The sequence below is a fragment of the Nannobrachium achirus genome, assembly GCF_963921795.1.
Source record: "Nannobrachium achirus genome assembly, chromosome: 2".
NCBI classification, from domain to species: domain Eukaryota; kingdom Metazoa; phylum Chordata; class Actinopteri; order Myctophiformes; family Myctophidae; genus Nannobrachium; species Nannobrachium achirus.
This window is the reverse complement of record NC_137811.1, coordinates 21,882,894-21,907,836: the sequence shown is the minus strand read 5'-3', so window position 1 is coordinate 21,907,836 and position 24,943 is coordinate 21,882,894. Positions and strand designations below refer to the sequence as shown.

The 24,943-nt window shown below is 44.1% G+C and overlaps 1 protein-coding gene across 1 annotated transcript in view; it reads right to left on the bottom strand.

The window, feature by feature from the left end:
* Positions 1-6,747: 6,747 nt before the first annotated feature.
* LOC308297187 (microfibril-associated glycoprotein 4-like) overlaps positions 6,748-24,943 on the bottom strand; it is a gene marked incomplete at both ends in the record, with an annotated part of 29,434 nt that continues 11,238 nt past the window's right edge. Inside the window, one exon of the mRNA XM_080740603.1 lies at positions 6,748-6,807. Coding sequence (XP_080596729.1) covers positions 6,748-6,807 — 60 coding nt within the window. The remainder of the gene's footprint in view (positions 6,808-24,943) is intronic.

The following is a 24,943-nucleotide window of genomic DNA, read 5'->3' as shown; positions in this document are numbered from 1 at the left end:
AAGGCAGAAGAATAATTTGCATAAAACTGCAATATTCATTGAATTATTAAAAAAAAGCATGTTTCAATTTTAAAGAAATCCGATCCGACAGATCTTTAGATATTGGTCCAAAGTTCACGTAAAAAAAGTTTTGTGCACGTGATACGAAAATTTCAGAATAAAAGCGGGTTTACGCGTTTTACGAACTGCTCAAAATGGCGGAAAATTGAAGGGCGGAGCGTACTTAACAACGACACAGATGTCTTCCGCTCGAGTCAAAGCACGCGTGTAACAAGTTGCATGTCTTCAAACGAAACGAGTCATGACTTATGCCCGTTTGAAGTTTGAATTTTCAAACGCTTCGTATAGCGCCCCCCTTTGGCCGATTGGAATAAAATTGGTTTCAGTGATACTTTGACTAACCCTCCACATCTTTGCCAAATGCCATGAACGTGTAACTTTGCATGTATGATTTAGAGGCTGAAGAATAATTTGCATAAAACCGCAATATTGATTGAATTATTAAAAAATTATATTTCACTTTAAAAGAAATCCGACCAGACAGTTTGACCGTATTGGTCCAAAGTTCATGTGAAAAAGGTTTTGTGCACTTGACGCGAAAATCCCAGGAGGAGATAGATTTTTACTGTTTTTCATATAATTCCGAATTGTGGGAGACCTAAAGGTCAGAGGTCAAAAGTTAGAGGGTAAAAGTTGTTCGGCATGAGGAGACGCATACGTGTACAGGTTTCATGGCTGTATGTATAACACAGCATGAGCTATACCTGTTCAAAGATCGCACTTTCGAAGGCTTCCTACAGCGCCACCATTTGGTCGATTGCTATAAGAAATAATAGCACACTTCGCCACTGTAAACTGAACACATTGATGTTTTTATTTTCATTTTCTCACTAAGTATGTAGGAGTAGAAAGGAACCGAAGTTTTGAGGAGAACTTGATATAGTATGCCTGCCTGATAGATAAATAACTAGAAAATATTGTTCCTTCGAAACAATTGTGGGCTCGCTTCAAGCCAGAAAACAATCGCTATAAAAGTACAAAATGTCAAGATCGCAGGCAGTGCTCTCTTTGACGTTACCGACGTCAAAGATCGGTCCATATTGTTCCAAAAATGTGTTGTGGAAAAGTTGACCCGCTGGTGGCGCTATAACAGGCCAATGTAAGAAGGGTGGTATCTGTTCCTTGACCTATTGGGAATGTGCTTGCAAGATTTCACGCACATTGCAGGCTGTGTTCATGATTTGAGGTGTTTTTGGCTTTGGCCACTTTATCGCTGCTTGCAGCTATATTCATTATTATTTTTATTTTTTTTGTGTGTATGCACTTCATAGGCATATTAGATAAAGGTCCTTAGATTGTGTGTAGAATGTTTCATGCAAATTGCAAAAAAAATCCTAACGGGTTTAAGCGTTTCACAAACTGCTCAAAATGATATAGCGCCCCCCTTTGGCCAATTGGGGTAAGATTGGTTTTAGTGATATTTGGACTAACACTCTACATCTTTGCCAAATGCCATGAACATGTTACTTTGCATGTATGATTTAGAGGCAGAAGAATAATTTGCATAAAACTGCAATATTCATTGAATTTATTTAAAAAAGCATGTTTCAATTTTATAGAAATCCGATCCGACAGATCTTTAGATATCGGTCCAAAGTTCACGTAAAAAAAGTTTTGTGCACGTGGAGCGAAAATTCCAGAATAAAAGCGGGTTTACGCGTTTTACAAACTGCTCAAAATGGCGGAAAATCGAAGGGCGGAGCTTACTTAACAACGACACAGATGTCTTCCGCTCGAGTCAAAGCACGCGTGTAACAAGTTGCATGTCTTCAAACGAAACGAGTCATGACTTATGCCCGTTTGAAGTTTGAATTTTCAAACGCTTCGTATAGCGCCCCCCTTTGGCCGATTGGAATAAAATTGGTTTCAGTGATACTTTGACTAACCCTCCACATCTTTGCCAAATGCCATGAACGTGTAACTTTGCATGTATGATTTAGAGGCCGAAGAATAATTTGCATAAAACCGCAATATTGATTGAATTATTAAAAATTTATATTTCACTTTAAAAGAAATCCGACCAGACAGTTTGACCGTATTGGTCCAAAGTTCATGTGAAAAAGGTTTCGTGCGCGTAACGAAAAAAACCCAGGAGGAGATAGATTTTTACTGTTTTTCATATTATTCAGAATTGTGGGAGACCTAAAGGTCAGAGGTCAAAAGTTAGAGGGTAAAAGTTGTTCGGCATGAGGAGACGCATAAGTGTATACAGGTCTCATGGCTGTATGTATAACACAGCATGAGCTATACCTGTTCAAAGATCGCACTTTCGAAGGCTTCCTACAGCGCCACCATTTGGCCGATTGCTGTAAAAAGTAATAGCACACTTCGCCACAGTAAACTGAACACATTGATGTTTTTATTTTCATTTTCTCACTACGTATGTAGGAGTTATAGGAAACCGAAGTTTGAAGGAGAACTTGCTCTAGTATAGTATAGTATAGTATAGTATAGAAACTAGAATTGACAGAGTCAATTTTGACAAGTGTGCCTGCAGCGCGCTAAATGCGCGACCCCGTGCGGCGGTTCGGACCGCGAGACCGTCCGCCGAGTCGTCCGCGTTTCGTTGTGAGAGGGTCGGTCCCCGTGAAAAACGCGTTCTGGCACGAAACGGTTACCTTTTGCGCGTTTGTGACGCCCCCTAGGGGTCGAAGTGGAAATGCTTTTGGGGATCTGTTGAGTATGCCACCCCCGACCTGTGGTTGAAATTCAGTGTTGACTCGACCTATTGTTTGTGAGTTAGGGCAATTTTTTGCCAAACGGGCCCCTCCCGCTAACTTTGGAAGCGCGTTACGAACGAACGGTACGAACTATCGAAATATCCTTTGACTATGTTTATCGCGTGGCTTCATAGATCATGTGTACCGGTTTTTAAGACATTTGAAGAAAATATGTAGGAAAAGGAGCAAAAAGTGTGTTTTGGAGAAAATTCAAGATGGCGGAAAATCTACCCATACGCAAATGGGCGTGGCCTATATCAGGAGATGCGTCTTGACCCAAGGAATCCAGGGAAAAAATAATTTTAATTTTCCGACCTACGGTTCAAAAGTTACGGGGCAAAACGTAAAGTTGGCCGTTATATCGCCACCATGAGGCCGAGTGATGTAATTATTTTTTGATTAATTCTTACAATCATTATGAACCTCCTCTCCAAGTCTTGAAACTGTAGCCCCTATGGTTTGCGAGAGAAAAATAATTGAATGCGATTCCCATTATAAGTCAATGGGGAAAATTAATTCACTAATAAATTAATATCAATTAAACTATAGAACCTTTCTCTTAGCAACTTACTAGCACACCATTCCCGCGTAAGCCGGTCGATTTGACATATGGCGCGAGTGTGTGGTGCAAAAACTGTGGGAGGAGTAGCGTGCCAAACTTTGGGGAAAAGTATGGACAGAAAGAAAGACCTAAATAAATATGAGCGAGAACAATAAGTGTCCCATGCTATGCATAGGCACACTTAATAATGACAATAACTAAAGTGTGCTCGCCTATAGGCGAGCCCACAACTAGAAAATATTGTTCCTTCGAAACAATTGTGGGCTCGCTTCAAGCCAGAAAACAATCGCTATAAAAGTACAAAATGTCAAGATCGCAGGCAGTGCTCTCTTTGACGTTACCGACGTCAAAGATCGGTCCATATTGTTCCAAAAATGTGTTGTGGAAAAGTTGACCCGCTGGTGGCGCTATAACAGGCCAATGTAAGAAGGGTGGTATCTGTTCCTTGACCTATTGGGAATGTGCTTGCAAGATTTCACGCACATTGCAGGCTGTGTTCATGATTTGAGGTGTTTTTGGCTTTGGCCACTTTATCGCTGCTTGCAGCTATATTCATTATTATTTTTTTTTTTTTTGTGTGTATGCACTTCATAGGCATATTAGATAAAGGTCCTTAGATTGTGTGTAGAATGTTTCATGCAAATTGCAAAAAAAATCCTAACGGGTTTAAGCGTTTCACAAACTGCTCAAAATGATATAGCGCCCCCCTTTGGCCAATTGGGGTAAGATTGGTTTTAGTGATATTTGGACTAACACTCTACATCTTTGCCAAATGCCATGAACATGTTACTTTGCATGTATGATTTAGAGGCAGAAGAATAATTTGCATAAAACTGCAATATTCATTGAATTTATTTAAAAAAGCATGTTTCAATTTTAAAGAAATCCGATCCGACAGATCTTTAGATATCGGTCCAAAGTTCACGTAAAAAAAGTTTTGTGCACGTGGAGCGAAAATTCCAGAATAAAAGCGGGTTTACGCGTTTTACAAACTGCTCAAAATGGCGGAAAATCGAAGGGCGGAGCTTACTTAACAACGACACAGATGTCTTCCGCTCGAGTCAAAGCACGCGTGTAACAAGTTGCATGTCTTCAAACGAAACGAGTCATGACTTATGCCCGTTTGAAGTTTGAATTTTCAAACGCTTCGTATAGCGCCCCCCTTTGGCCGATTGGAATAAAATTGGTTTCAGTGATACTTTGACTAACCCTCCACATCTTTGCCAAATGCCATGAACGTGTAACTTTGCATGTATGATTTAGAGGCCGAAGAATAATTTGCATAAAACCGCAATATTGATTGAATTATTAAAAATTTATATTTCACTTTAAAAGAAATCCGACCAGACAGTTTGACCGTATTGGTCCAAAGTTCATGTGAAAAAGGTTTTGTGCGCGTAACGAAAAAAACCCAGGAGGAGATAGATTTTTACTGTTTTTCATATTATTCAGAATTGTGGGAGACCTAAAGGTCAGAGGTCAAAAGTTAGAGGGTAAAAGTTGTTCGGCATGAGGAGACGCATAAGTGTATACAGGTCTCATGGCTGTATGTATAACACAGCATGAGCTATACCTGTTCAAAGATCGCACTTTCGAAGGCTTCCTACAGCGCCACCATTTGGCCGATTGCTGTAAAAAGTAATAGCACACTTCGCCACAGTAAGCTGAACACATTGATGTTTTTATTTTCATTTTCTCACTACGTATGTAGGAGTTATAGGAAACCGAAGTTTGAAGGAGAACTTGCTCTAGTATAGTATAGTATAGTATAGTATAGAAATAATGACAATAACTAAAGTGTGCTCGCCTATAGGCGAGCCCACAATGACAATATCTAAAGTGTGCTCGCCTTATAGGCGAGCCCACAACTATTGACTACAATACAGACCGTATTCCTCTCCTGGCTTGATTAGCAATATCAAAATACATTACATGATAACTTAGATTCTGTAACTATGAATATACTACCACATGTTTGCATTCACAGACGCACGCACAGATGCACATGAATAAAAACAACTACCTGTGGCACAGCGCCCTTTGATGCCCCTAGTGACTGGGTTCCTTGGGGTTTTGCCCAGCACACGCACCGTCCCTGAAAATACAGGAAGAAAAGAAGAATCAGAGATGGCCCTAATAACATAATCATTTCAACAAATAACCAACATATATTTTCATATCACTACCGTCCACTACCGAGGTGGGATCTGCCACACTGTAGTCTGGGATCACTTCACTTTTCGGGGTTGAATCTGGTCGGGAGCTGAAACCACAACACGTCATGTTGTAGTCCTCAGGGAGGGAGTCTATCTCCTGAGGCAGCTTGATCTACAAGTACACCGCCTGGACATGACGCTAGTACACACATGGGCAACTGGTGGCCCCCACCCTCACTTAATGCGGCCCGCAGCAGTTAATATCAGAACACGGATATATTATTGATTTCAGCTGTTCCAATTCCAAACATGCAAATATGACCCACTTTAATTACTTCAGTCTATATTAGTCATTTAATGATTAGCATTAAAATTGTATGTATTATTTGTTTATGTCCAATGTATGTAAGTTCATAAAGTTGACATAAGTAACTAAAGTAACTAAATGCTTTTGAAATTAACTCTATAAAATGTACTTTTCAGGATTCAATTCAAAAATGGCAAAAAAGAGGATTTCAACTAAAATGAATAATACAGAATGACAAAGCAGTAGGACATTCATTTACGAAAAAAATAAATAAATACGGAGATGAGAGGTTTCTGCCCGACAGCAATGCAATGTGGCCCTCTGGAGTGAGTGTGGAAATACAGTGGCCCTCTCTTATCATCAAAGTTGCCCACCCCTGCGCTAGTATGTCACAGAGGACTTACCCCACAATCCAACCCTTGATGCAAGCAAGGAGGCAGGGAGCAGGGACCATTTTCATTGGTATATGACCCGGCCAGGGATCGAACCTCGACCTCCCAATTTCAGGGTGGAAACTCTAACCGCAAGGCCACTGGGCCGGTTCCCTGTCCCATCATAGTAAAGGACGTCCACGTAGTTTCAACCTAATCGGTCTTCCTCAGCTGAAGAAGACTAATTAGGTTGCACACGTCCACATCATAGAAGGTATTTCAAGATAGATGTGTCTCTGTAAGTTTTCTTTGTCTGAGGGCTTTGACACTTGAAACATCACATTCAGTGGTAATACAATAGATATTCATGGGAGCGTTATCCAGTGTGCAGAGTTTAGTTTTCTCTCATTTTGAGTTTTTCACCCAGTTCAGTTCAGTTTATAACTGAACATGTCTTTATCTTTCAACTTTTTATTGTGACTTTGTGATGTTGTGTGTTACTGTGTACCTTGATCTGGGGCAGCCTCCTGTGAGCTGGAGCCTTGGGCTCTGAGACGCTCTGCTCTTTCATTTACGCAGCACTCTCCTCTCCTTTCTCCTCCTGCCTCTCCTCTCTGGTTCCTCGCTGTCTCTGATAAGAATGACACAAAACAGAATTTAATTTAACGCATTATGACCGGGAACGCATCTTTGTTACATTAGATTTTCTTTAAAGTTGTACTATGTAACTTTTTTTATAAAACAAATCTTAAAATGGTCCTAACTGTTAAATCGCTAAAGTTTTAGAACCCCCCACTCCGTGAATTTCAGCTCTGAAAGCCTTTTCTTTATATATTTTCTATGAGCCGTGAGGGGGGACAATTTTCGCGGCATAATTACGTCACTTCCCATTTTCTGTATCCGCAGTCTACCGGATCACACACTACCGGCCAATCACAGCGAGTCTTTCCCGGAAGTTGATTTAGCCTCGAACAACAACAGCTTTTGGCCGCTGTTTTAGTAGCTATTCAGTCCAGAGCTGAACCACCATGGAAAAGCAACAACCTCAACTCCCGGGAAGTTCTGGAACTAAACAGGTCCGTGAACTGAGCAAATATAGAACTTCCGGTGTCAGAGCTAGCAAATATAAGACTTCCGGTTTGAAGCATTCGCCTTCAAAGTAAAATGCTCGTAATTAATTCCATTGAAAAACGTTGAATTTGCAAATTATATGCTCATTAAAAATATAAATTAGGCATTTGAACAAAGCCATATAACAAAAAATATGTGTATGTGTAAAAAAAAAAGTTTTAATAACAAAATATATATCTAAATAGATAAATGCTGTTCACTGGAGTGCATAGCCTTTACAAATTTGGACACTGGAGAACAGACAGCTCTTCGTGTCAGAACTTTTGAAACATGCACACGTTCGGGGAGACCTCCTCTACCACACCACACTCTCCGCTAAGCGGGAGAGGCGGCATTGCAAAATTTGATGGCCGTCCAGTGTGGCCAGGTGCTAAAAAAAGAACTCAAATGGTGCCATTTTCCGACTCTAGTGGGCGCTGGAGAGGAGACGGCTTTTCGTGTCGGCACTTTTGACACACGCACGCGTTCACAGAGACCTCCTCTACCACACCACACTCTCCGCTAAGCGGGAGAGGCGGCATTGCAAAATTAGCTGGCCGTCCAGTGGGGCCAGTTGCCAAAAAAAGTCCTCAAATGGCACCGTTTTCCGACTCTAGTGGGCACTGGAGAGGAGACGGCTCTTCGTGTCGGCACTTTTGACACACGCACGCGTTCACAGAGACCTCCTCTACCACACCACACTCTCCGCTAAGCGGGAGAGGCGGCATTGCAAAATTTGATGGCCGTCCAGTGGGGCCAGGTGCCAAAAAAAGTCCTCAAATGGCACCGATTTCCGACTCTAGTGGGCGCTGGAGAGGAGACGGCTTTTCGTGTCTGCACTTTTGACATACGCACGCTTTCACAGATACCTCCTCTACCACACCACACTCTCCGCTAAGCGGGAGAGGCGGCATTGCAAAATTTGATGGCCGTCCAGTGGGGCCAGGTGCCAAAAAAGTCCTCAAATGGCACCGATTTCCGACTCTAGTGGGCGCTGGAGAGGAGACGGCTTTTCGTGTCGGCACTTTTGACACACGCACGCGTTCACAGAGACCTCCTCTACCACACCACACTCTCCGCTAAGCGGGAGAGGCGGCATTGCAAAATTAGCTGGCCGTCCAGTGGGGCCAGTTGCCAAAAAAAGTCCTCAAATGGCACCGTTTTCCGACTCTAGTGGGCACTGGAGAGGAGACGGCTCTTCGTGTCGGCACTTTTGACACACGCACGCGTTCACAGAGACCTCCTCTACCACACCACACTCTCCGCTAAGCGGGAGAGGCGGCATTGCAAAATTTGATGGCCGTCCAGTGGGGCCAGGTGCCAAAAACAGTCCTCAAATGGCACCGATTTCCGACTCTAGTGGGCGCTGGAGAGGAGACGGCTTTTCGTGTCGGCACTTTTGACACACGCACGCGTTCACAGAGACCTCCTCTACCACACCACACTCTCCGCTAAGCGGGAGAGGCGGCATTGCAAAATTTGATGGCCGTCCAGTGGGGCCAGGTGCCAAAAAAGTCCTCAAATGGCACCGATTTCCGACTCTAGTGGGCGCTGGAGAGGAGACGGCTTTTCGTGTCGGCACTTTTGACACACGCACGCGTTCACAGATACCTCCTCTACCACACCACACTCTCCGCTAAGCGGGAGAGGCGGCATTGCAAAATTTGATGGCCGTCCAGTGGGGCCAGGTGCCAAAAAAGTCCTCAAATGGCACCGATTTCCGACTCTAGTGGGCGCTGGAGAGGAGACGGCTTTTCGTGTCGGCACTTTTGACACACGCACGCGTTCACAGAGACCTCCTCTACCACACCACACTCTCCGCTAAGCGGGAGAGGCGGCATTGCAAAATTTGATGGCCGTCCAGTGCGGCCAGGTGCTAAAAAAAGTCCTTAAATGGCGCCATTTTCCGACTCTAGTGGGCACTGGAGAGGAGACGGCTCTTCGTGTCGGCACTTTTGACACACGCACGCGTTCACAGAGACCTCCTCTACCACACCACACTCTCCGCTAAGCGGGAGAGGCGGCATTGCAAAATTTGATGGCCGTCCAGTGGGGCCAGGTGCCAAAAAAAGTCCTCAAATGGCACCGATTTCCGACTCTAGTGGGCGCTGGAGAGGAGACGGCTTTTCGTGTCGGCACTTTTGACATACGCACGCGTTCACAGAGACCTCCTCTACCACACCACACTCTCCGCTAAGCGGGAGAGGCGGCATTGCAAAATTTGATGGCCGTCCAGTGGGGCCAGGTGCCAAAAAAGTCCTCAAATGGCACCGATTTCCGACTCTAGTGGGCGCTGGAGAGGAGACGGCTTTTCGTGTCGGCACTTTTGACACACGCACGCGTTCACAGAGACCTCCTCTACCACACCACACTCTCCGCTAAGCGGGAGAGGCGGCATTGCAAAATTTGATGGCCGTCCAGTGCGGCCAGGTGCTAAAAAAAGTCCTTAAATGGCGCCATTTTCCGACTCTAGTGGGCGCTGGAGAGGAGACGGCTTTTCGCGTCGGCACTTTTGACACACGCACGCGTTCACAGAGACCTCCTCTACCACACCACACTCTCCGCTAAGCGGGAGAGGCGGCATTGCAAAATTGGATGGCCATCCAGTGCAGCCAGGTGCAAAAAAAATGGCATCAAATGGCGCCGTTTTCTGACTCTAGTGGGTGCTGGAGAGCAGACGGCTCTTTAAATTGTGTCGATACTTTTGACACACGCACGCGTTCACAGAGACCTCCTCTGCAAACATTATTCAAACATAATCATGCAAAACTGTTCTAGGAAGTGCAATTAAAAGGTGAAACATGCAATGCACCAAACATTACTCAAATTTAAAAAGGTACAAAATGCTTTGTACCAAAGTGAAACGTCACACAAAAGTAGCACACACAAAACATCCCTGCAAACATAAATATACACAGTACACACCCAGACACATTGCATAGTCCTGTGATCAAACATTTGTTTTAAAATGAGCACAGTAAACACAAGACCGAAAAAAATCAATCAATGTTAAGCAGATAACGTAACATGGTTTATAATATATTATGAATGCATTATGAGCACTCATGAGTGCTTATAACAGTAATTACACAGTGTTACACTGTATGTGTTACTGCATTTATCCTTTACCATATACAGTAAGTCATAGAATGGTTTATAATGTGTTATGATTATTCTTTTGAATGATTATATATAAACACAACACACACACACACACACACACACACACACACACACACACACACACACACACACACACACACACACACACACACACACACACACACACAAAGTTCCGACACAAAGAGCTGCGGCCAGACGGAAAATGGTGCCTTTTGAGGCCTTTTTGAGCGCCTGGCTGCACTGGACGGCCTGCAGTAGTTGCAATGCCGCCTCTACCGCTTAGCGGAGAGTGTGGTGTGATAGAGGAGGTCTCTGTGAACGTGTGCGTGTGTCAAAAGTGCCGACACAAAAAGCCGTCTCCTCTCCAGCGCCCGCTAGAGTCGGAAAACTGCGCCATTTGAGGACTTTTTTTGGCACCTGGCCCCACTGGACGGCCAGCAAATTCTGCAATGCCGCCTCTTCCGCTTAGCGGAGAGTGTGGTCTGGTAGAGGAGGTCTCTGTGAACGCGTGCATGTGTCAAAAGTGCCGACACGAAGAGCCGTCTCCTCTCCAGCGCCCACTAGAGTCGTAAATCGGTGCCATTTGAGGACTTTTTTGGCACCTGGCCCCACTGGACGGCCATCAAATTTTGCAATGCCGCCTCTCCCGCTTAGCGGAGAGTGTGGTGTGGTAGAGGAGGTATCTGTGAACGCGCGCGTGTGTCAAAAGTGCCGACACGAAAAGCCGTCTCCTCTCCAGCGCCCACTAGAGTCGGAAATAGGTGCCATTTGAGGACTTTTTTGGCACCTGGCCCCACTGGACGGCCATCAAATTTTGCAATGCCGCCTCTCCCGCTTAGCGGAGAGTGTGGTGTGGTAGAGGAGGTCTCTGTGAACGCGTGCGTATGTCAAAAGTGCCGACACGAAAAGCCGTCTCCTCTCCAGCGCCCACTAGAGTCGGAAATCGGTGCCATTTGAGGACTTTTTTTGGCACCTGCGGCCCCACTGGACGGCCATCAAATTTTGCAATGCCGCCTCTCCCGCTTAGCGGAGAGTGTGGTGTGGTAGAGGAGGTCTCTGTGAACGCGTGCGTGTGTCAAAAGTGCCGACACGAAAAGCCGTCTCCTCTCCAGCGCCCACTAGAGTCGGAAATCGGTGCCATTTGAGGACTTTTTTTGGCACCTGGCCCCACTGGACGGCCATCATATTTTGCAATGCCGCCTCTCCCGCTTAGCGGAGAGTGTGGTGTGGTAGAGGAGGTCTCTGTGAACGCGTGCGTGTGTCAAAAGTGCCGACACGAAAAGCCGTCTCCTCTCCAGCGCCCACTAGAGTCGGAAATCGGTGCCATTTGAGGACTTTTTTTGGCACCTGGCCCCACTGGACGGCCATCAAATTTTGCAATGCCGCCTCTCCCGCTTAGCGGAGAGTGTGGTGTGGTAGAGGAGGTCTCTGTGAACGCGTGCGTATGTCAAAAGTGCCGACACGAATAGCCGTCTCCTCTCCAGTGTCCAATTTGTAAAGGCTCTTCACTCCATTGAAGAGCAATTATCTAGTTGTATATATATTTTTTGTCATTAAAACGTTATTTTTACACAGAAACATAATTTCCGTTGTATAGCTTCAATTAAATGCTTAATCTATATTTTTAATGTGTATATCATATACAAATTAATCGTTTTTCAATGGCGTTCGGGGTACTCTTATTCTGAAGAGATCGACACCGGATGTCTTATATTTGCTGACACTAAATTTGTTCACGGAACATAGCCGAACTAAACCCCCACCCGCAAAAAAGAAAAGAACAACAGAATCATCTCAACAACAAAAGGAATATCACCAGAAAAAGCAGAAATCGCGGATTTACCTTCTTCATATGCACGAGAGGTGGCAAAAGTTGAGGAAAGAAAAAAACTTCCCCACTGATTGGAAACTGGCTCTTTTTCTTTTGAACTGGTAAGTTTGTAAAAAATAAACATACTTGCTCTTTGTCATTGTTGTACTTTTAGTGCAAGTGCATACCATACGTTGGTATAGAATTTAGTCAATGTATACGATGGATAGCAACGCTGGTCAAAGGATGTTTTAGCAGTAGCCCTCTGACGACCGTCCTGTTTATTCAGCAGCCCTTTGTGTGTGTGTTCATTCACAAGTATTTGAATTTGAATACATCCGAATCTCCTAAAGACATTGTTATTGACTCTGGGCTACTCTTACATTTGCAATCATATTGTGTTCTCTGAGTGAATATCGCAGCGATGCACCATTCCCCAAAACTTTCAATGTTTATGAATGGTCGCTTAGCGTGTAGCTATCCCCCCGCCGAAAGTCGGGGGGGGACGAATATTTACTCTTCTGTCCATAACGGCACATAACTCGGTAACGGTGCTGAGTTAGCCTGGGGCCAGCCAATATACTATGCAGCTAACTAGTAACTGCGTATAGATCCCCTCCATAATGGTTAGTGTAGGAACTACACTGGAAATACCGGTACCTGCAATACCGCTAGTGACCACTACCACTACTTGGGAAAGTTACATGGTATGCCTTTAACCATTATTTTATGATTTAACTATTAAAAAATTGCAAATATGCTTCTTTTTCTGTCAATCTTTAACCCTTAAGTTCTGTTCAGGTTCACTACACCTTCGTTCTGTTCGGGTCATTTTGACCCAGGGGATATTTGGTTTGAAAAAAACAGGAGGGTTCGGAATGGGGCTTCAGAAGAGGGGTGTTAGAACTGGGGGTGACTGTGTGTCTGTGTTTTGGCATAATACTGTGTATTTCTGTGCATCTGTGCTTCCGGGTCAAAATGACCCGAACAGCTCTTAAGGTTCAAAAAATATGAGGGGGGTGTAGCATGGGTGTAGTGCAAAAATATTTTTTTTACATGTTCATCTCAGAAGAAACTTTAAGGCCAGTTAGTTTCAGGTGGAAAAAAATTTAACTTCTACCTTATTTTTCCAAATGAAAATGTAAAACGGGTCAAAATGACCCGAACAGAACTTAAGGGTTTTATGCAGACCCTCAGCTGAAAATATTTAGTGCCAGGGAACAAAATATTTTGAGATCCTCCAAATACATTTAATTTTAAAGGTTCTTGACTTTTGAGCACCAGTGAACATAGAGTCCATTTTTCACAAAACTGTTAGAATACTTCTTTAGGTGTTTTTCAGGTCCTAATGGGTTCAGAAGACAGATGATTACTGAGTCTAATCAGTAAACCAAACACTTTGATACATATCAAGTTGCAGCTTATATTCATGTTGCTTCTTCAGACATCAAACACAGCGTATAGTTTGATGTGAGCTATGAGCTCTAGTTCTGCTGATGCTGGTATAATAATAGAAATAACTAGAACTGCACTCTGTCGACGTGCCAATTTGCACCTCATGCTCAAGCAGGCCACACATGGCACCACGAGGTTCGCACTGCTGGCCTCATGTCCCTAATGTCTTCACCACGAGGTGTGCACTGCTGGCCTCATGTCCCTGATGTCTTCACCACGAGGTGTGCACTGCTGGTCTCATGTCCCTGATGTCTTCACCACGAGGTGTGCACTGCTGGCCTCATGTCCCTGATGTCTACACCACGAGGTGTGCACTGCTGGCCTCATGTCCCTGATGTCTTCACCACGAGGTGTGCACTGCTGGTCTCATGTCCCTGATGTCTTCACCACGAGGTGTGCACTGCTGGCCTCATGTCCCTGATGTCTTCACCACGAGGTGTGCGCTGCTGGTCTCATGTCCCTGATGTCTTCACCACGAGGTGTGCGCTGCTGGCCTCATGTCCCTGATGTCTTCACCACGAGGTGTGCACTGCTGGTCTCATGTCCCTGATGTCTTCACCACAAGGTGTGCACTGCTGGTCTCATGTCCCTGATGTCTTCACCACGAGGTGCTGGCCTCATGTCCCTGATGTCTTCACCACAAGGTGTGCACTGCTGGTCTCATGTCCCTGATGTCTTCACCACGAGGTGTGCGCTGCTGGCCTCATGTCCCTGATGTCTTCACCACGAGGTGTGCACTGCTGGTCTCATGTCCCTGATGTCTTCACCACAAGGTGCTGGCCTCATGTCCCTGATGTCTTCACCACAAGGTGCTGGCCTCGTGTCCCTGATGTCTTCACCACAAGGTGCTGGCCTCATGTCCCTAATGTCTTCACCACGAGGTGTGCACTGCTGGTCTCATGTCCCTGATGTCTTCACCACAAGGTGTGCACTGCTGGCCTCATGTCCCTGATGTCTTCACCACACAAGGTGCTGGCCTCATGTCCCTGATGTCGTCACCACGAGGTGTGCGCTGCTGGCCTCATGTCCCTGATGTCTTCACCACGAGGTGTGCGCTGCTGGCCTAATTTCCCTGATGTCTTCATCACGAGGTGTGCACTGCTGGCCTCATGTCCCTAATGTCTTTGCCCGTTAATGAAGACATTACCAAGAGCGCTCTTATATACCAAACTCTGCTGACATCATCACCAGGAATGCTGGTCCCTCATTGGCTGTATAGGTGTCTACATACATACATTCCCAAAATCCCAGCCATTTTGGTCCTACGTCTTCAAAATCCCAGTCACCTACATACATACCCAGCCTGTTACAATACTTGCCCGCACTATGTTTGTGCAAGTAATAATAACATAGGCCCCACACCTTGGGGTGTTCTTTGTCAAAGTACATTTGCACGTGAAATTTGTCCTCTGCATTTTACCCATCCTCCAACTAGGAGGAGTGATGTCATTTACCCATCCTACAACTAGGAGCAGATCATGTAATTTACCCATTCTATAAGGACTAAAGGAGCAGTGATGTAATTCACCCATCCTATAACAACTAGGAGCAGTGATGTCATTTACCCATCCTATAACAACTAGGAGCAGTGATGTAATTTACCCGTCCTATAACAACTATAGGAGCAGTGATGTCATTTACACATCCTGTAACAACTTGGAGTAGTGATGTCATTTATCCATCCTATAACAACTAGGAGCAGTGATGTCATTTACCCATCCTATAACAACTAGGAGCAGTGATGTAATTTACCCATCCTATAACAACTATAGGAGCAGTGATGTAATCTACGCATCCTATAACAACTAGGAGTAGTGATGTCATTTCATCCTATAACAACTAGGAGCAGTGATGTCATTTATCCATCCTATAACAACTAGGAGCAGTGATGTCATTTATCCATCCTATGGCAACTCGGAGCAGTGATGTCATTTACCCATTCTATAACAACTAGGAGCAGTGATGTCATTTCCCCATCCTATAACAATTAGGAGCAGTGATGTCATTTACCCATCCTATAACAACTAGGAGCAGTGATGTAATTTACCCATCCTATAACAATTAGGAGCAGTGATGTCATTTACCCATCCTCACTAACTAAAGGGCGAGGTCGCTTTTCGCCCTTAGGAGTCTTACTGGTAATACTGTTGTATTGTATCTTCTATTACCAGATGACTCCATGCCAGATGGAGTGAAGTGTTTAATCTACTATAATAATATAATCTATCTATAAATGCGAGAAGTCTCTGCGTGTCTGTCTGTCTGCGTGTGTGTCTGTAATCCGCGTATCTCGAGAACCGTTCGTCCCACCGGCTTCAGATTCGGCACGCGCGTTCCCCGCCGCGGCACGGAGTGCAGTGCCGGGCCTCGACCCGACCCGACGCGCGGTTTTCCCTAACCGGCGCGAAACGTTCGGAATCTCCTTATGCGGGCTGATTGTTGACATCAGGCTGTTCCGGAGGAAATCGGCGCAAGCGCTGACTCATTGTGACATCACTGCAGTGCCGGGCCTTGCCTCGACCCGACAGATATCATGGGCATATGGGCAGATACAGAGATCTCCATATATGGGCATATGGAGACATCTAGCTGCTGACATCAGTAAATCGGCGCAAGCGCTGACTCATTGTGACATCACTGCAGTGCCGGGCCTTGCCTCGACCCGACAGATATCTCTGTATATGGGCATAAAAGGGACACAGGCAGATATATGGGCATAAAAGGGACAAATCGGCGCAAGCGCTGGGCATAAAAGGGACACAGACAGATATATGGGCATAAAAGGGACACAGACTGAGATCTCCATATATGGGCATTCATGGGCATATGCGCAGATACAGAGATCTCCATATATGGGCATATGGAGACATCTAGCTGCTGACATCAGTAAATCGCGCAAGCGCTGACTCATTGTGACATCACTGCAGTGCTGGGCCTTGCCTCGACCCGACAGATATCTCCGTATATGGGCATAAAAGGGACACAGGCAGATATATGGGCATAAAAGGGACAAATCGGCGCAAGCGCTGGGCATAAAAGGGACACAGACAGATATATGGGCATAAAAGGGACACAGACTGAGATCTCCATATATGGGCATTCATGGGCAGATACAGAGATCTCCATATATGGGCATATGGAGACATCTAGCTGCTGACATCAGTAAATCGCGCAAGCGCTGACTCATTGTGACATCACTGCAGTGCCGGGCCTTGCCTCGACCCGACAGATATCTCCGTATATGGGCATAAAAGGGACAAATCGGCGCAAGCGCTGGGCATAAAAGGGACACAGACAGATATATGGGCATAAAAGGGACACAGACTGTGATCTCCATATATGGGCATATGGGCAGATACAGAGATCTCCCTATATCTCCATATATGGGCATATGGGCATAAAATGGACGCAGACAAGTATATGGGCAACTCCATATCGTCCCACCGGCTTCAGATTCGGCACGCGCGTTCTCCGCCGCGGCGCGGAGTGCAGTGCCGGGCCTCGACCCGACCCGACGCACGTTTTTTCCGAAACGGCGCAAAACGTTCGGAATCTCCTTATGCGGAGCTGATTGTTGACATCAGGCTGTTCCAGAGGAAATCATGTCATTGTGACATCACTTCATAAAAGGCTCTGACATCACGTACACCACATGACCCCACACTCCTATGACAACATAGTATATGTCATTGTGTATTTTTTGGAATTTTTCATATTGATTCTTGTAAACCATGTTTTTTCTGTTCTATAGACCCAGTTGGATACATAAAAAACGGTTTAGATTTTTTTCCCCCACTCTGGCCATGTTTTGACACCATGGCAATATAATGCTGTGTGTGCCTATATTTTGTGTCTGTCTGTATCTCTGTCGACATAATTTCTCCAAATCTGCCAAGCTGATCTTCACCAAATTTGGTGCATGAGTGTATGATGTGCCCCAGAAGACCCCATAACATAAGGTGGCGCTACAGCAACCAATTCAAAAAGCAAATTCATGATTACTTACAAGCTACCTGTCCAATTTTAATCAAACTTGCTGGGTTGTTGCACCATAGACTGAGGCACATGCCAAGCAAATCTGACCACAATCCACCTGTAGGTGGCGCTACAGCAACAGATTCAATATGCAAATACACAATGGTGCAAAAGCTACCAGACGATTTTTAACAAATAACTTATTTAATCAGAAACAGAAATTGTTTAATTTCAATTCAAAAGGTTTATTTGTCTTGAACCTTTGATAACATTTGATAAAATGAATCCTTGATAAGATAAACTAAAATAATAATAATACCCAAAAGGAACGCTCAACAGTACCCATTCTCAACTTAACAAAGAATCAATCACTGTAGGCATCATCATCATCATCATCATCACTCTCAGCGTCGTCATTTGGAAGATTATTACATGAATCTTCTGCAGCTTCACATTTGCAGAGCTCTGTGCATGGAAGATTATTGACTTTGCAAGAACAGCGGCCGGTGCATTTGCTGGCAACACATGCACACTTGACTAGTTCTACGACGGCCTCTGGTGCAGGTGGAAACTTTGAGACTACAGGGACACAACTTCCATCCGTTTGCTGCCTCCATCCCAAAGATAGTGGATCTAAAACCTTTGGCTGAGCTGCAATGTCTTGTGCTCATACATTGGCTTGCCAATGTGCTCGCAGGATATGTTCTATGATGGACCCTTGCATTGGACATATCTTTTCCACACTTTGATTGGCCTTGAGCTGTTTAGACATACTGCTCCAATGAGGCTAGGTGCAAGAGCCAATTCTGATCACGAGTACTTCGTATGAACTGGAGAAGATTGTTGACCTGCTTCATATATATATACGAGCCCATTTGTACATCGGGTACTTCTCATTCTCACTGTCAAATTGGTCAAGTTCCATCAGCTGCAGATCAGATATCATGTTGACCAGTGTGCCATGGGCTTCAGAAACACCTAGTCCATTTTCACACGCTTTTCTCTGATCTTCGAGTGCAGACGTCAGTTTCTGGTGTAGCACTGGGTGCTGTTCGAAGAATGCTTCAATCCACAAGTCAAATAGAACTTGCAGTGTGATCTGGTGAGCTTCCAAGGCTCTGTTGTGGTGCTTGCCATTCAGTATTTGTACAACTGTAACACTGCTATATAGACCGGATTCAACCCAAGCTTCATCCAGACCACTCCCTTCAAGGGTTGCTCCGAGACATCGTACAGCACACAGCACGACACGGAAGGCAGTAAGGCACCTGAACTTGCTATGATGATGGATTGGAACTGTTGGTCAAGGAAGCTCAGTTTTCTAACTCTTTTGTACAAGTCCATGTCTAACCAAACAAGTATAGGCTCAACATCCTGAGTGTCTTCCATCATCAACTTGTTGAGCTTGTTGAGCTGAGTCAATGCTGTAGTAAGGGTTGTCCATTCATGGGCTGGTGCATTTATGAGAGGCAGTGAATGCACTCGGTCAAGTGTCATAGATTCAGTTTTGGTTGCTGACACACACATAAGTGAATTGTATGCCGTCCAGACAGGCACAGGCTGTTGTTGAACATGACTGTCATCATGCGACTCGGCTGGGTCACTTGTTGGTTTGGCATCAGTGCGATCGATCAGAATGGCGAACCAACAGCTAGAACATCAGTTGCAGGTATTTTGATCTCCTTCTCATTCATTCCCAATTTGAAGTGTGGATATTGTGGACTGTTGTGAGGCTTAGGAGCCCCTTTTATCCAGCTTGATATCAATGGGATGACAGTCTTGGGTACATCCTCCAATGGCCCTGTTCCTTTGCTCTGTGTGGGGATTGCATACTCTGTTACTTCCACATTTTCCTCCCTTCTGGGTTCCTGTTGATACACAGCCATAGCTGTTGCATGGAATGAATTTCTTTCATTGTTGTGACCGTCAGGTCGCAGTTACTATCAAAACCTGCACAAACTGTGAGTCCGTCCGTCAGTCCGTCAGTCTGTCTGTCACACGTAACATGTCACACTTTTGCCCTGCTCATATCTCCGCAACCGTTGCCCCGATCCATGCCAGATTTTGCACACACACTCCTTGCCTGCCAAACTACAACCTCCAAGGACCCCCGGAGCTCCAGGGACCCCCAGGTCCCTGGGGGACCCCCAGATGTAAAAAATGACCAAATGCGCAAACATGACCAAATGACCACCCCAACGGGGCTGCTCACGGGGAATTCCCGGGGACCACCGACTCCTGGTGCTCCAGAACGGATGCAAAAGTGGTGGCGCCCCCAGTGGAGGACCCCCTGCCACTGCAGCGCACATAAAATGCCGTAACTCGGGCTAGGAGCGACCGGGAGAGCCGGGGCCGACCTGACGGTCGCTTATCTCCCGATTAGGGAGTCTTACTGGTATGTATCAACATCTGCATCCAGGCTGTCGATGGAGAAACGCAGCCACTTCTTATTTTGTAGTCCAGGTGGTAGATAGCTTCCATTATTACTCTCCATATTCCTCTGTACTCCTTCTGAGATTTGAGCAACACACTGCTTGACTCGTCTGTATGGAACTCCTATACCGGCATGAGAAAGTAAATTGGACAGTTTCTGGCTTCTATATTTGTGTTCACAATACAGTGAAATGCCGAGTGTGATAGGAGTTTCAATTGTCGATCGAAATGTTGCATCTGGGGTCTTTGGGTCATGCAACAATTGACTATTAGATTTGTGGGCTTGAACAATCTGCTGAGATATGATTGATGCAGATCATCGTCCTGAAAGTCCTGTGTTTGATTCTTGAATCTGTTGCTGTAGCGCCACCTATAGGTGGAGCTTGGATCTACAAGCTCAAAACGCATCGTAGCGAGATGCGTTTTGAGCTTGTAGATCTGCTATTTTTGCTTCTTTTGTATATGAGATACTAGAATGATAAAGTAGGACTTGGCAATATGCAATTGTGGCCCTCTGGAGGGAAGGTGGAAATATAGTGGCCCTCGCCATCATCAAAGTTGCCCACCCCTGCCTTAGATATTGTCACTCACTGATTGCTGTTCTGATGTGGTTCTGGAAATTAAACATGGCAAGTATGTATTTTCATTATACGATATGAAGTAATAATGATTACAATAAACTAAATAAAGCTGCAAGCAGCGATGACCGGGCCCTCGCAGCTCTACCCACGTCACAAGGGGCAGCGGTTACACTATTACATGTATTGCCCTTTTACACTTATTGCCCTATTACACTATTACACTTATTTCACTATTACACTTTTTGCGCTATTACACTATTAAACTATTACACTTATTACACTATTACACTACCAGTAAGACTCCCTAATCGGGAGATAAGCGACCGTTGGTCGCTTATCTCCATAAATAGGCCAAAAAGTAGTTTGTGCAAAATCGTCCTGATGGTGGCGCTAGATGGGACAGATGCGTTGTGATTACATGACTGTAGAGATACTGTGTACTGGTGTGCATGATTTTAGGGCAAAATCTGTAGGAGCAGGGTGACTGTAGAGATACTGTGTAGTGGTTTGTGTGATTTTAGTGCAAATTCTGTAGGAGCAGTGTCCAAAAATGTGTTTTTTAAAAATCAGCCAGATGGTGGCGCTAGATGGGACAGATGCATTTTGATGACATGACTGTGTAGTTATGAACAATAGCTAATGTATACAATTGAAAGTGAAAGAGATGACCTTTTTAACATTCCAGCATTTACAAAAGCAGTTTCTGTTAGCTAAAGGGTGGGCATCTGTATTTATGGTTGCTAATATGTGGCTATTGTTCTGAGGTTTCAGCAATGATCACCTGACACTCCAGAGTTCGGAGGGACAGCCGGTGGAGGTTTGGATAGTGTGCAAGTGAGAAATGCCAATACTAGCATGCAAGATGCAAGCTCTCCTGCTAAAAGTAGACACACCCACAGGCAGATCTTGATAGTGGACCCAGGTCTGTTTATTTAAGCATGGAGGCTCATCCTTCCTGGACTCCCTGGTGTGAAGGGGTGTGTGTGTGTGTGTGTGTGTGTGTGTGTGTGTGTGACACAGAGAGAGCAGCCCCGTTGGGGTGGTCATTTGGTCATTTTTGCACATTTGGTAATTTTTTACACCTGGGGGTCCCCCAGGGACCTGGGGGTCCCCGAAACTCCGGGGGTCCTTGGAGGTTGTAGTTTGGCAGGCAAGGAGTGTGTGTGCAAAATCTGGCATGGATCGGGGCAACGGTTGCAGAGATATGAGCAGGGCAAAAGTGTGACGTGTGACGTGTGACAGAGGGAGTGACGGAGGGAGTGACGGAGGGAGTGACGGAGGGACAGCCGGTGGAGGTTTGGATAGTGTGCAAGTAACTGCGACCTACGGTCGCAATTACACTTATTGCACTATAACCACTATTACACTTATTTCACTATTACACTTATTACACTTTGACACTATTAAACGTATTACGCTTCAGGGGCGTCACTAGCAATTCTGGGCCCCTAGGCCAGAAATCTGTATGGGCCCCCCCATGCAAGCGGAGAACCGGCCAACCGGGAACACTTTGTTACTGTTTGAATGACATGTCTCACAATGATACGGTAGCCGTGATCGCCTCAGCAATCATGTTCACCTTATTTGTCAAATTGTAACACCATTTACCATTTTTGTCTACTTTTAGTTTTACTCTTGTAGCCTAAGCAGGATATAAACAAACATGTAGTGTCTGGTGTAACAATTTGACAATGCTAGCTCTTGAAACAAAGTCCAGGAATTTTAACTTGATCTAACCATGATCACTACACATAATCATCCATTACATGCACACTCAGATACAGCTACTGTATTATTAATACAGTATAATCCACAACAGTCCCATGAAATAAAAAGTGCAGACCACCATCATCACCAGCAAGTGAATGAGACACCAGAACTCTGACTTGAGCCCAGCCTCCCATGCAAGCCAATATAAAACAGTATAACAATAAAACACATTGTATTTTTAGTAGCAGCTTAAATATGTGCAGGTGTTGTGCAGAATAATCACTAATCAATAGCAGCAGTGCTCAAGCAAATGCACATGAGGAGTGAAGCATATAGGCTATACATAGGAAGTAGAATAGGAGAAAAAATAAGCAGTATAGGACTATTCAGATTGGGTGAAGTATGAACATGATTAGCCTACATGCAAAAATGAGTCTGCATGCAATCAGAACTTTGGCTAGTTAGCTAAACTATGGAAAACAAGGGTTGGATATAATGATCTGAGAATACATCTACTGTATAACAGGCTAGATCATATAAGGCTATATGAGAATGGCATAACAGGACATTCTTGTGTGTACTGTGTTTGTGTGTATGCACATACAATTGTTTTAACAGCAAAGTCAGTCAGTGTGTTTAATCTACAGCAAGATCCTGTGAACATTTTGGGAGTTCACAAAACAATAATAGCCTACTGTGACTGACTGAAACAAAAATATTGTGATGCCTAGATTGTTATTTTTGTATGACATAATCATATGACTACTAGATAGATGATGGGATATTATACAATCATTGTTATTACTAGGGACATCCAGCAGTTTGTCTTGTTTCTCCAGCAGAGTTTCTAGTGTCTCCATCTATCTCTCTGGAAGAGGTTGCACATGAACTCTGCAGCGGCCGCACTGAGGCGCTCAAACACAAACACTCTGACATTAATCCTCACACTACTTGACACTATTACCATACTTTAGATAACTAGTCATTGTTGCAACAAACCAAACCATTTTTCACTTTGATTTGGGAACTTACATACATTCATAACATGATGCGATTGTGATCAACTGATCATGTCACTAGTTTGGGAGTGCTTCCTTCCAGAACTTAGCAAACAGGTGTTTCGTTCGAAACACTTGCGTTTGTGCTTAAAACGTTATCCATGCTTATTGCTTAATGGTGTTGGATAAAGAAGGAAGAAGGAAGAGGGGAGAAGATTTTCTGTTGCATGCTTACCCACAGACATCAGCTGCTTCCTTGAGTGTAAACAGTCAAGCTCTCCTCTCAGTTTACAGTAATGAAACATGCTGCTCTATGTCACATTATGTCTTTTTTTCTCTCTCTCCCTGTCTCTGTTCAATGCGTGTTGTGTGTGGAAGAAGCCGGGGGAGGGTGGAGCGAACAGAACCTGAAAGTTGATCTTATGTTTGCAGTCTTTTTTTTTTTTTCTCCCTCTCCCTGTCTCTGTTCAATGCATGCTGTTGTGTACTGAAGAAGCTGCTTTACAGTCAGGACCGGGGGAGGGTGGGGCGAACAGAACCTGAGAGTTGATCTTATGTTTGCAGGGCCAATGAAAAGACTTTTCCATTTACTTCAGATGATCATAATTATCCTGTAGAGCACACCTAAGTTTCACAACCATAACATGATGCAAGCGGACGCACAAACCGCAAAGCTACTATAGGTCTCAAAACAACGTGAAAGCAGGAGAAACCATTTTAGCTTTGTAAGGGGTGAGTATATAATATAGGGACCCTCAATTATTTAAATTGTATCGCTCATTGGTTTTATTCCAGCAGTAGTTTTAAGTTTTTAGACACAAATGATAAACATCATAATAATAATTATTATTATTGGGGGAAAAAGAGTTTTAATCCAGACTTTTCGAGGGCCTCTGGCACCTTGGGCCCCCTTACCTCAGTCTAACTTTCCTACCCCTAGCTACGCCACTACACTATTACACTTATTACACTATTATACTATTATACTTATTACACTTATTGTACTATTACACTATTACACTTATTACACTATTACACTATTGCACTTATTACACTATTACACTATTACACTATTTACACTATTACACTATTACACTTATTACACTTTGAGACTATTACACTTTGACACTTTGACACTATTACACTTATTACGCTATTACACTATTACACTTATTAAAATTATTGCACTATTACACTATTAAACTTATTACGCTATTACACTATTACACCTATTACACTATTACACTATTACACTTATTACACTATTACACTTATTGTACTATTACACTATTACACTATTGCACATATTACACTATTACACTATTACACTTATTACTCTATTACACTTATTACACTATTACACTATTGCACTATTACACTTACTCATTACACTATTACACTATTACACTTATTACACTATTACACTTATTACACTATTATACTATTGCACTATCACACTTATTGCGCTATTACACTATTACACTTATTACACTATTATACTTATTACACTATTACACTATTACACTTATTATACTATTACACTTATTGTGCTATTACACTATTACACTTATT